The 12,923-nt window shown below is 44.8% G+C and overlaps 1 protein-coding gene across 1 annotated transcript in view; it reads left to right on the top strand.

Annotated features, from left to right (window-relative positions):
* Window positions 1–12,923, top strand: part of LOC124616210 (pickpocket protein 28-like) — a 146,089-nt gene that overhangs the window by 40,768 nt on the left and 92,398 nt on the right. The window contains exon 4 of the mRNA XM_047144513.1: window positions 11,970–12,069. Within this exon, the coding sequence (XP_047000469.1) occupies window positions 11,970–12,069 (100 nt within the window). The remainder of the gene's footprint in view (window positions 1–11,969; window positions 12,070–12,923) is intronic.

The raw sequence follows: 12,923 nt of genomic DNA, 5'->3' as shown, positions 1-12,923 counted from the left end.
GAACTTCAAACGTATCTCGTCATTCCTTAGTACTTCCGTATCCCACTTCTTTGCGTATTGATTCTTCCTGACTAATGTCTTGAACTTCAGCCTACTCTTCATCACTATTATATTGTGATCTGAGTCTATATCTGCTCCTGGATACGCCTCACAATCCAGTATCTGATTTCGGAATCTCTGTCTGACCATGATGTAATCTAATTGAAATCTTCCCGTATCTCCCGGCCTTTTCCAAGTGTACCTCCTCCTCTTGTGATTCTTGAACAGGGTATTCGCTATTACTAGCTGTAACTTGTTACAGAACTCAATTAGTCTTTCTCCTCTTTTATTCCTTGTCCCAAGCACAGATTCTCCTGTAACCTTTTCTTCTACTCCTTCCCCTACAACTGCATTCCAGTCGCCCATGACTATTAGATTTTCGCCCCCCCCTCACATACTGCATTACCCTTTCAATATCCTCATACACTTTCTCTATCTGTTCATCTTCAGCTTGCGACGTCGGCATGTATACCTGAACTATCGTTGTCGGTGTGTTGGTCTGCTGTCGATTCTGATTAGAACAACCCGATCACTGAACTGTTCACAGTGAAACACCCTCTGCCCTACCTTCCTATTCATAATGAATCCTACACCTGTTATACCATTTTCTGATGCTGTTGATATTACCCGATACTCATCTGACCAGAAATCCTTGTCTTCCTTCCACTTCACTTCACTTCACTGACCCCTACTATATCTAGATTGAGCCTTTGCATTTCCATTTTCAGATTTTCTAGTTTCCCTACCACGTTCAAGCTTCTGACATTCCACGCCCCGACTCGTAGAACGTTATCCTTTCGTAGATTATTCCATCTTTTTCTCATGGTAACCTCCCCCTTAGCAGTCCCCTCCCGGAGATCCGAATGGGGGACTATTCCGGAATCTTTTGCCAATGGAGAGATCATCATGATACTTCTTCAATTACAGGCCACATGTCCTGTGGATACACGTTACGTGTCTTTAATGCAGTGGTTTCCATTGCCTTCTGCATTCTTCCGCCTTTAGGGGCAATTTCCCACCCCTAGGACAAGAGAGTGCCCTGATCCTCTATCCGCTCCTCCGCCCTCTTTGACAAGGCCGTTGGCAGAATGAGGCTGACTTCTTATGCTGGAAGTCCTCGGCCGCCAATGCTGATTATTTAATCAAAATTTAGGCAGTGGCGGGGATCGAACCCGTGACGGAAGACGTTTTGATTATGAATCAAAGACGCTATCCTTAGACCACGGGTACGGGTATGAATGGTAAAGAAGCAATATCATCTTGAGAGCACTTGACCTGATGTATTCGAGCAACAAAATTTGCCATCAGCCCAGATTCCGTGAGTGCTTTTTTAGCCATCAAGAACAAGCACTCTCCCATGAAACCGGTTTTGAATATACAGAAAATCCTCCTTCACCAACTCATTCTGGTTAATAACATGTGTTGTAAGCTTTGTATAAAATATTGTCTGTCTAAAATAAAATTGAATACATTGATTTCGAAACCTTTCTCCTCATGCAACGTGTACATTAGGTGTTGCTCTCAACTGCTGAACAAAACTGATCTTGGTTGGGCCTGTGTTCAATATGTGAAGAGAGATATAAATAAAAGTTCAAATTTCATGAAATGCAAAATTTCAAATAAAGAGAATGACTCCAATTAAATGCCAAAATACTAATCGCGTGCTTAATGAAAAACATATACACACATCAAAAAAAGTTTTGCATCAGCCCAGTTCCCAGAACTCCTGAAGATAGATGTCGACTATGGATACTGTATCACAGACATAGTCCATTTGACTGTTCAGAGATGCCACTAAAGCCGCCAAAAGATGCAAACAACCAGGCATTAGCAGCGCCTATTAGACGGAGGAGGTCCGACAGTCGATCAGTTCCAGGAAGGAGGTACACGGCTCTTGTTGTCTGTAGTTCAACCATGCCTGGACGGTCAATACTACGGTTCTATCGCGAGCGCATAGTTACTTTGTGCCAGGAAGGGCTCTCAACGAGGGAAGTCTCCAGGCGTCTCGGAGTGAACCAAAGCGATGTTGTTACGACATGGAGGAGATACAGAGAGACAGGAACTGTCGATGACATACCTCGCTCACGTCGCCCAAGGGCTAATATTACAGTGGATGACCGCTAGCTACGGATAACGGCTTTTCGTGCAGTCACAGGACGTCATATTACGGCTCAAACTCTGCGCAACAGGCTGGATGATGCGCAACGTTACGCCCAACGTCCATGGCGAGGTCCATCTTTGCAACCACGACACCATGCAGCAAGGTACAGATGGACGAAACGACATGCCGAACGGACCGCTCAGGATTGGCATCACGCTCTCTTCACCGATGAGTTTCGCATATGCCTTCAACCAGGCAATCGCCAGAGACGTGCTTGGAGGCAACCTGGTCAGGCTGAATGCCTCAAACACACTGTCCAGCGAGTGCAGCAAGGTGGAGGTTCCCTGATGTGTTGGGGTGGTATTGTGTGGGGCCGACGTACGCCGCTGATGGTCGTGGAAGGCGCCAAAACGGCTGTACGATACGTGAATACCATCATCAGACCGATGGTGCAACTATATCGGCAGCATATTGGTGAGGTATTTTCTCCATGGACGACAATTCGCGCCGGCATCGTGCACATCTTGTGAATGACTTCCTTCAGAATAAAGGCATCGCTCGACTCGAGTGGCCAGCATGTTCTCCAGACATGAACCCTATCGAACATGCCTTGGATTGATTGAAAAGAGCTGTTTATGGGCGACGTGGTCCACCAACCAATCTGAGGGATCTACGCCGAATCCCCGTTGAGGAGGGGGACAATCTGGACCAACAGTGCCTTGATGAACTTGTGGATAATAAGCCACGACGAATACAGGCATGCGTCAATGCAAGAGGACGTGCTACTGGGTATTAAAGGTACCGGTGTGTACAGCAATCTGGACCACCACCTCTGAAGGTCTCGCTGTATGGTTGTAAAACATGCAATGTGTGGTTTTCACGAGCAATAAAAAGGACGGAATTGATGTTTATGTCTCCGGAACTCTCGGAGGTGATGCAAATTTTGGATGTGTGTTACTAAAACTCAATACCGACGCACATTATGAATATTGCGTGTTGTGAAGTGCAATGTTAGGCTAAGAACATCCACAAAAATAGATTACTGCTCTAAAACTAAACTCTGTCCGAAAAGTCCTTGAGGGCCCAACGGAATCGACCTGCCTGGCTGGATGCAGATACGGAGGGGTATGTGGTCAGCACACCACTCTATCGGCCGTTAACAGTTTTAGTCACTGGAGCCACTACTTCCCCACCAAGTAGCTTCTCAATTGGCCTCACAAGGGTTGAGTGCACCCCACTTGTCAACAGCAATCGACAGACCGGACTGTCACCCATCCAAGTGCTAGCCAAGCCCAGCAACGATTAACTTTGATGATCAGATGGGAAACGGTGTTACCACTGGGGCGAGACCGGTGGCTTCATTACTGCTCTCCTCGGAAGACAGTAGCTGTTTGACATTACCAATACCGTTCACCAAAAATTAATGTACTTGCCAGCACGACACCTGACAATCCTGACTACGCACTGGTTGCACAGTAACGCAAGATGAGAGCTGTCCTGAAATATAAGTGACTTACCTCTTGGTCTGCATGTTTCTTTTTCTTTGTGTCTGGAGAACTGACGTTCTCGAAAGCAAAAACAAGTCAACAGATGCAACAGCTAAAATAAATAATCTATTCTTTTTTTTTGTCACAAATGGTTTGTCGCTTCATGTGGTGTAAGGTACAATGGACACATGATGAAAATTCAGAACTTTACCATGAATCATGGAAGCGACTTTTACTTTAAAGAAAACCGTTTCTGAGAAATCAAGCTCTGATTATTGACAAAAAACTGCACAAAATAAGAAGACTATAACAATTACCAAATTCTCTCATTACAAAGAAACTACAAACACACCTTCAAAATATCTCCAAAATATTTTCTATCAATAACATGAACAAGAAAGCATTATACACTCCTGGAAATGGAAAAAAGAACACATTGACACCGGTGTGTCAGACCCACCATACTTGCTCCGGACACTGCGAGAGGGCTGTACAAGCAATGATCACACGCACAGCACAGCGGACACACCAGGAACCGCGGTGTTGGCCGTCGAATGGCGCTAGCTGCGCAGCATTTGTGCACCGCCGCCGTCAGTGTAAGCCAGTTTGCCGTGGCATACGGAGCTCCATCGCAGTCTTTAACACTGGTAGCATGCCGCGACAGCGTGAACGTGAACCGTATGTGCAGTTGACGGACTTTGAGCGAGGGCGTATAGTGGGCATGCGGGAGGCCGGGTGGACTTACCGCCGAATTGCTCAACACGTGGGGCGTGAGGTCTCCACAGTACATCGATGTTGTCGCCAGTGGTCTGCGGAAGGTGCACGTGCCCGTCGACCTGGGACCGGACCGCAGCGACGCACGGATGCACGCCAAGACCGTACGATCCTACGCCGTGCCGTAGGGGACCGCACCGCCACTTCCCAGCAAATTAGGGACACTGTTGCTCCTGGGGTATCGGCGAGGACCATTCGCAACCGTCTCCGTGAAGCTGGGCTACGGTCCCGCACACCGTTAGGCCGTCTTCCGCTCACGCCCCAACATCGTGCAGCCCGCCTCCAGTGGTGTCGCGACAGGCGTGAATGGAGGGACGAATGGAGACGTGTCGTCTTCAGCGATGAGAGTCGCTTCTGCCTTGGTGCCAATGATGGTCGTATGCGTGTTTGGCGCCGTGCAGGTGAGCGCCACAATCAGGACTGCATACGACCGAGGCACACAGGGCCAACACCCGGCATCATGGTGTGGGGAGCGATCTCCTACACTGGCCGTACACCACTGGTGATCGTCGAGGGGACACTGAATAGTGCACGGTACATCCAAACCGTCATCGAACCCATCGTTCTACCATTCCTAGACCGGCAAGGGAACTTGCTGTTCCAACAGGACAATGCACGTCCGCATGTATCCCGTGCCACCCAACGTGCTCTAGAAGGTGTGCGTCAACTACCCTGGCCAGCAAGATCTCCGGATCTGTCCCCCATTGAGCATGTTTGGGACTGGATGAAGCGTCGTCTCACGCGGTCTGCACGTCCAGCACGAACGCTGGTCCAACTGAGGCGCCAGGTGGAAATGGCATGGCAAGCCGTTCCACAGAACTACATCCAGCATCTCTACGATCGTCTCCATGGGAGAATAGCAGCCTGCATTGCTGCGAAAGGTGGATATACACTGTACTAGTGCCGACATTGTGCATGCTCTGTTGCCTGTGTCTATGTGCCTGTGGTTCTGTCAGTGTGATCATGTGATGTATCTGACCCCAGGAATGTGTCAATAAAGTTTCCCCTTCCTGGGACAATGAATTCACGGTGTTCTTATTTCAATTTCCAGGAGCGTATGTCAGTTTTCAGCTCCATAATGAAGTATTCGAGATAGCGTCTCCCAGATTCACAGGTAGCAGATCTCATTATTTGAAAAACTCAACTGCTCGCTACAATGGCTCGGATAAGAATGTCCCAGCGTTGCATAAGTGACAGAGCAGCAAGACAACCACAGATAAAACTAAACACAGAGTCAAGGATCTTATTCACTACTCTACACTTCACTCATTCATGTTTGTCCCAGTACAGCAAAGGTGAATTACTTACGATAGCAGAGAACACGTGAGAATCTTACAGTAGTTACTCCATGTAACGAGCTGACGGATATGGCAGTCAAGTAGATCGGGATATTTCCTTCTGTGACACGTTGCTCTGTCCTCGTGCATGTTGTGACCTCGCACTTGAAACCAGAGTAAAGAAGAGTGATTGACAGTGAGAGACAAAAAGTCGCGTTACAGAAGTCACCTAAAGGCAGTGACGTACTTCCCTCAAGCCACATAGAAAAGAAGAATTTCTTCTACTGGGTGTGTGTTATGTCCCGTTTATTTCTTGCCCAGCAACAGTGTGGTGGTCGAAGTTTACTAACGTCAGTCAAGCCACATTTTGTTAGAATACACATTATTTTCTGATGGGAAGTCAACCCAGTGTTCAGCTAGAAACTTACTCTCTATTTTGCATGATTTCATTACAAATATCAAATATCTTACACAGTCTTGGACAGGAACCCCCCTCTACTTTTAACAGCTAATTTCAGCAAACATTCCATTAATAATTTTTATTAATGAAATGTACCCAGAAGTTTGTTGACTTTCTCAGATATTGCCCATCTAATATTATTTGATTAATTTATTGTAGTTGTTCATTTAATTCCATGCTTTGTTTTCTTTTTACAGCTTTACTTTTATTGTTGCTGGCGTTATAATAGTCACATTGTCGTGCATTATACACCTCAATACCAACATCTTTTATTTTCATACTAGATTTTCACCGAGCGGGATGGCGCAGTGGTTAGCACACTGGACTCGCATTCGGGAGGAAGACGGTTCAATCCCACGTCCGACCATCCTGATTTAGGTTTTCCGTGATTTCCCTAAACCGCTTCAGGCAAGTACCGGGATGGTACCTTTGAAAGGGCACAGCCGACTTCCTTCCCCATCCTTCCCTAATCCAATGAGACCGATGACCTCGCTGTTTGGACCCTTCCCCCAAACAACCCAACCGGTATTAGATTTTGAGCTATTGATCGACTGGATAGCACAATAACATTCAACAAGTTCGTAAAATGGACACACTGATGTGCATAGAAGTATAGTATCTACGGCAAAAACTGGGTTGTGTCAGGGTAGATCTAATGGCTGCTACAGTTGTAAGTAAATAAACCAATATTGGTCATTCAGCATCAGTGCGTGAGAATTATTTAGTGTTCTGTTAAGTAGGTATTAAAATCACAAGTACAACAAATATCTTTCTTGTGGGCAGAATTTGTGCTTCTACGAGATAGCTGATGTTGGATTTCTAGACCATCTTGTGAGGAAGACTTGCATAGTACTTCTTTAGCCAATGCAAACAGATCTCTTTACCTTTCCCAGTTATAAGGAGAATATTGTTTACAGGATGTGTGTGTGTGTGTGTGTGTTTGTGTGTTTGGAGCTTACGAGCGCTCTACAGGATATACTGTACATGTCACATATATCTTAATGATGCAGTAGTGTTATACTGTACAAACCACGAGTAATGATCACAGTTGTCATTCCTCAAAATTTTGCAATGTGCTGGATCATTTGCACACACAATTCTTTGAGGCAACAGGAGAATCATGACGGGACTGTTGAACAAGGGTGCAGCTACTGGATAGCCAGTACTTCGTAACTCCTAATTGGGAACCCATTCACAACGTTTATTCCTTCAGCGTATTGAACAGGGGACTATTTGACGCGCCACCGTGGCCGTGTAGCGAACTACGACGTATCGTAACAGGCAGTGTACCGGAGCTCTCACGTATCGTGTAGACGTAGAACAGAGAGCGGCTCTAAAGATTAGATTAGATTAGAATTACTTTCATTCCAATTGATCCATAGTGAGGAGGTCCTCCAGGATGTAGAGCATGTCAGAAAAACAACAATACATGACAAACATTTACAACTCAAAAAAATAAGCTAATGTACCATTCCACAGGTCCCAAGTGGCATGGTCGTCATTACAATACTTGCGCAGTGTTTATAGCCTGCACACCTACCTACCATTTGGAGAACAGACGTGCAAGCGGACAATGCATGTTGCAACCACAAAAGAAAAAAAAGAAATGTTCCTGGTTTACGGAGAATGTAGGAGGAATGTTGAGGCTGCTGTTGCCTTGTGTGACCGCCTTTATGCCGGATGGCAGCGCACAGACCGGCAAAAGGAAGCAAACGTGTTACAGGAAAAGCTAATGAAATAGCTGTACTAGCGGCAATGCACCAAACCAGCGGATAAACGCCAGGCAATTACACCGTGATCCTGGTATGTCAACAGACAGCATTGCCTCAATACTGCGTCGTCGTATCATTCATGCCACGTGTCACTGCATCAGGGACTTCATGGTGCCGATTTTCATAACCGGATAGTATTTTGTGAATCGGATCATCAAAAAATACAAACGACACCAACTTCCTTTGCCGAAGTACCATTTCCCACTGAGTCTACGTTCACAAACCACGGTGCTGTTGGTCTCCCTCTAGGATTTTTACTCTCCACGCTGCCCTCCAGTACTAAATTGGTGATCCCTTGATGCCTCAAAACATGTCCTACCAACCAATCCCTCTTTCTAGTCAGGTTGTGACACAAATTTCTCTTCTTCCTAATACTATTCAGTACCTCCTCATTAGTTATGAGATCTACCCATCTAATCTTCAGCATACTTCTATAGCACCACATTTCGAAAACTTCTATTCTCTTCTTGTCTAAACTATTTATCGTCCATGTTTCACTTCCATACATGGCTACACTCCATACAAATGCTTTCAGAAACGACTTCCTGACACTTAAATCTATACTCGATGTTAACAAATTTCTCTTCTTTAGAAACGCTTTCCTTACCATTGCCAGTCTACATTTTATACCCTTTCTACTTCGACCATCATCAGTTATTTTGTTCCCCAAATAGTAAAACTAATCTAATACTTTAAGTGTCTCATTTCCTAAACTAATTCCCTCAGCATCACCTGATTTAATTCGACATGGCATTATGGGGAACAAAGTCATTGGTCCGTATTTTATCGACGGCACGTTGAATGGACGGAAAAATCGAACGTTTTTGGAACAGGAACGACCGCTACTATTGCAGGATGTCGCTATGGATGTTCGACAACGTATGTTGTTGCGGTATGACGATTGTCCAGCGCATTACGCAATTGAAACACGGGAGTTAGCTTAGGCGTTTGAGTAAAAAGTCTCGTTTGTTGACTCATAATTATTATACGGTAATACGTTTGGCCCTTTATACCCATAGCAACAGTCACTTCCGACGTTTGCCCACGCATAATGCATTTCGTTAATTTTGAGAATCAGTCGTTATTAAGAAATGAAAATTAAAAAATTCTATCAGTACTTTATAATCTACATGTGGATGACTGTTCAGGATTACAACTTCACTATCTCGACTGGGGTCTCCACAGATAAGTGTCTGACAACTAACCAGTTACATTTTTCACGAATGGTTTGTTCGACTTCTTTCCGTACGATGTGGAACGAGTCAGTATACGGAGTATGTATACGTTATTCGTTGCATGCTGGCAATTGATATATTAGCATATACAGGGTGACCTATGAAAACGGACATTTTCATATTGGCTAGTATACCGTTGTCAGAAGTGGAAGGGCGCAGCACCTACGTCATTCACTTCAGGACTCTTTGCCATTTCGGTAGCAATGGAATAGTGGGCGACAGAGCATCGGGTATTCGCGTACGACAACTTTATCCTCAATGCTGAGTCTGTTGTTGCAACACAGCTGTTATTTCGACTCCATTTTCCGCATAGTTCATCAAGAGTCTGTGATCAAAATGTTACGTTTGGATTTAAAATTCCATCAGTATAAAAGACTGGTGGTTCAGCAGACCAAGGACACTGACTTTCAGCAGCGAAAAGACTTCTATGTGCATATTCAGGTGGTCGGATAAATAAGACATGTGTTTATTTTCAACAGGCTTGGCAGTTGGGGAGAATTCTAGATTAATTCACGTGACATGGTATTACGGTCGCCAGACTTGTCAGCTTTTTTGCCTCTGTGTGTGTTTTGGGGGGAGGGGGGGATTTGAAAGAGCGTTATGTACGTAGACAAACTCCAAAGTTTAATGGAGCTAAAAACTGTCATTAAAGATGAAGTAGGTTTTATTGACCAACACCTGTTGGCCCGAGTTATGAGTAACTACTTGTGGCAGAGTTTAAAATTGCATTCGAGAAAATAGTAGTGACATGGATGACACTATATTTCGTAAGTGACTACGCAAATCAAATGGAAAATGTTAATCTTTTGCTTTGTATAAATGGAAGTACATTACCGGTCATTAAAATTGGTACACCAAGAAGAAATGCAGATGATAAACGGGTATTCATTGGACAAATATATTGTACTAGAACTGACATGTGATTACATTTTCACGCAATTTGGGTGCATAGATCCTGAGAAATCAATACCCAGAACAACCACCTCTGGCCATAATAACGGCCAATATATGCCTGAGAATTGAGTCAAACATAGCTTGGATGGAGTGTACAGCTACAGCTGCCCATGCATCTTCAACACGACACCACAATTCATCAAGAATAGTGACTGGCGTATTGTGACGTGCCAGTTGCTCAGCCACCTTTGAACAGATGTTTTCAATTGGTGAGAGATCTGTAGATTGTGCTGGCCAGGGCAGCAGTCGAACATTTTCTGTATCCAGAAAGGCCCGTACAGGACCTGCAACATGCGGTCGTGCATTATCCTGCTGAAATGTAGAGTTTCGCAGCGATCGAATGAAGGGTAGAGTCACTGGTCGTAACACATTTGAAATGTAACGCCCACTGTTCAAAGTGCCGTCAATGCGAACAAGGGGTGACCGAGACGTGCAACCAATGGCACCCCATACCATCACGCCGGGTGATACGCCAGTATTGCGATGACGAATACACGCTCCCAATATGCATTTACCGCGATGTCGCCGAACACGGATGCGACCATCACGATGCTGTAAACAGAACCTGGATTCATCCGAAAAATTGACGTTTTGCCATTTGTGCACTCAGATTCGTCGTTGAGTGCACCATCGCAGGCGCTCCTGTCTGTGATACACCGTCAAGGGTAACCGCAGCCGTGGTCTCCGAGCTGATAGTCCATGCTGCTGCAAACGTCGTCGAACTGTTCGTGCACAAGGTTGTTGTCTTGCAAACGTCCACATCTGTTGACTCAGCGATCGAGACGTGGCTGCACGAACCGTTACAGCCATGCGAATAAGATGCCTGTCATCTCAACTGCTAGTGATACGAGGCCGTTGGGATCCAGCACGGCGTTCCGTAATACCCTACTGAACCCACCGATTCCATATTCTGCTAACAGTCATTGGATCTCGACCAACGCGAGCAGCAATGTCGCGATACGATAAACCGCAATCGCGATAGGCTACAATCCGACCTTTATCAAAGTCGGAAACGTGATGGTACGCATTTCTCCTCCTTATACGAGGCATCACAACAACGTTTCACCAGGCAACGCCGGTCAACTGCTGTTTGTGTATGAGAAATCGGTTGGAAACTTTCCTCATGTCAGCACGTTGTAGGTGTCGCCACCGGCGCCAACCTTGTGTGAATGCTCTGTAAAGCTAATCATTTGCATATCACAGCATCTTCTTCCTGTCGGTTAAATTTCGCGTCTGTTGCACGTCATCTTCGCTGTGCAGCAATTTTAATGACCAGTAGTGTATTGTCCTTAATATTTCGAGTACTGCTGTTCACTTGAAGGCCATCTATTTATTTCAGGTATCTATGTAGCACAGTGGCTGAAATTTAATAAAAATGAACACAGCAGTTTTCGCTCCAATCCATGTTGCAAATGAAACACAGATTTAACACCAAAGTAAACACATTTTTCAACTGTACTACACGAGCATCTATAGGTCAAATAAATATTCTAGTATAGATAGAGATGACCAGAAGAAATTTTAAATCAGACTTTAAACTGCTTTTTTACCTTTCAAACATTTATCGACACGTCGGCTGTCACAGCAAACTTCGTGCTAGCGACCAGTTTAGTTCACTAAGGTTACCCATTATCCCTCAGAACATGTTTCAGACCCAAACACCCGTGTACTAATATTGTTGCTTTCCTTCTTACGAGAATAAACAAACTAATGTAAACAGCAGATATGTAAGCTGACTACAGTTGCAGATGCTATTCTGGAAGAGTGACAGGTAGTATGCTGAATGAACGCTTGTTGTTTCTCACAGGTTCTTACACTTTTCGTGGCTGCCATTACGAACTTCTTTCTTTTCACTTATATTCTGTTTCAGGATGAAGCAGATCCAGTATGCCGCACTTGTCTGCGACGAGGACGTGGAAGTACAGGCTAACGATACTACAGATGACAGTGCTATTGACTTCCTTCTTGAGGTAGGTCTGCTGCAAGTGATCAAGGTAATAATTTGTTCTAGTGGCGCACTGTGGATTTTGGTTTCAATAAAACAAACTGAACAATAAGATAATAATCCACAGCATTTTGTATGTTGTGTACGATATTTAAAGTACATTTCTTAAGACGTAATGTATCATAGACAGCTACATCATATCACATACATGAACATGGGTTCTCTGTCCTTTGGTGATGTCTTTGTTCAGGACGATGTCACTTACCACATGTTTATGTCATTCAGCAGTGAATTGACAAAGAATGTAATGCACTCCAATGCACTCCACTTTTGTATCAAGGGCAACACGAACTTTACTAGTGCAGGTGACTTGCTATCAGAAGGCGCTACAAACTGGTGATGACAGTGATCAACCCGTGCCAGGTCTTCAAAAATAAAGATGCAGTCGGGCACACCCGTAATTCGGTCAGTAGAGCGCGCGCAGACTATCGTGGCCGGTAGATGCACAGTGGACAGAGCGGGTGTTGGAAAATGGTAGTGGTGGGGGTAGTTGGCAAGTACTGTAGGGGAAATGCCGAGCACTGGAGGGGAAGTGCCATTGTAAACCGGCTCATGTGCTCAAGTTTTTTGTAAATATTAAGTGGAGTCTCTCCACGCTCACACTTCCATGGTGACCATCAAAAAAGATCTACTGTCACCTTTGCTTTGGTTAGTCTCTAAACAGAATTCCACTGAAAATGCAACAAAAGCAGCGATTTATTTTCGCCTGTCTTCTTAACCATTTGCGACTGAAGCATCATGAGGGGCGAATTTTGAGTAAAAGCTGCATCTCTCTTGTTACCATATTAAAACTTGCTTCTTTTGCCAAAACACAGCACA

The sequence above is a fragment of the Schistocerca americana genome, chromosome 5 (genome assembly GCF_021461395.2).
Source record: "Schistocerca americana isolate TAMUIC-IGC-003095 chromosome 5, iqSchAmer2.1, whole genome shotgun sequence".
In the NCBI taxonomy this organism is placed as follows: Eukaryota; Metazoa; Arthropoda; class Insecta; order Orthoptera; family Acrididae; genus Schistocerca; species Schistocerca americana.
This window is presented reverse-complemented; position numbering and strand designations above follow the sequence as displayed.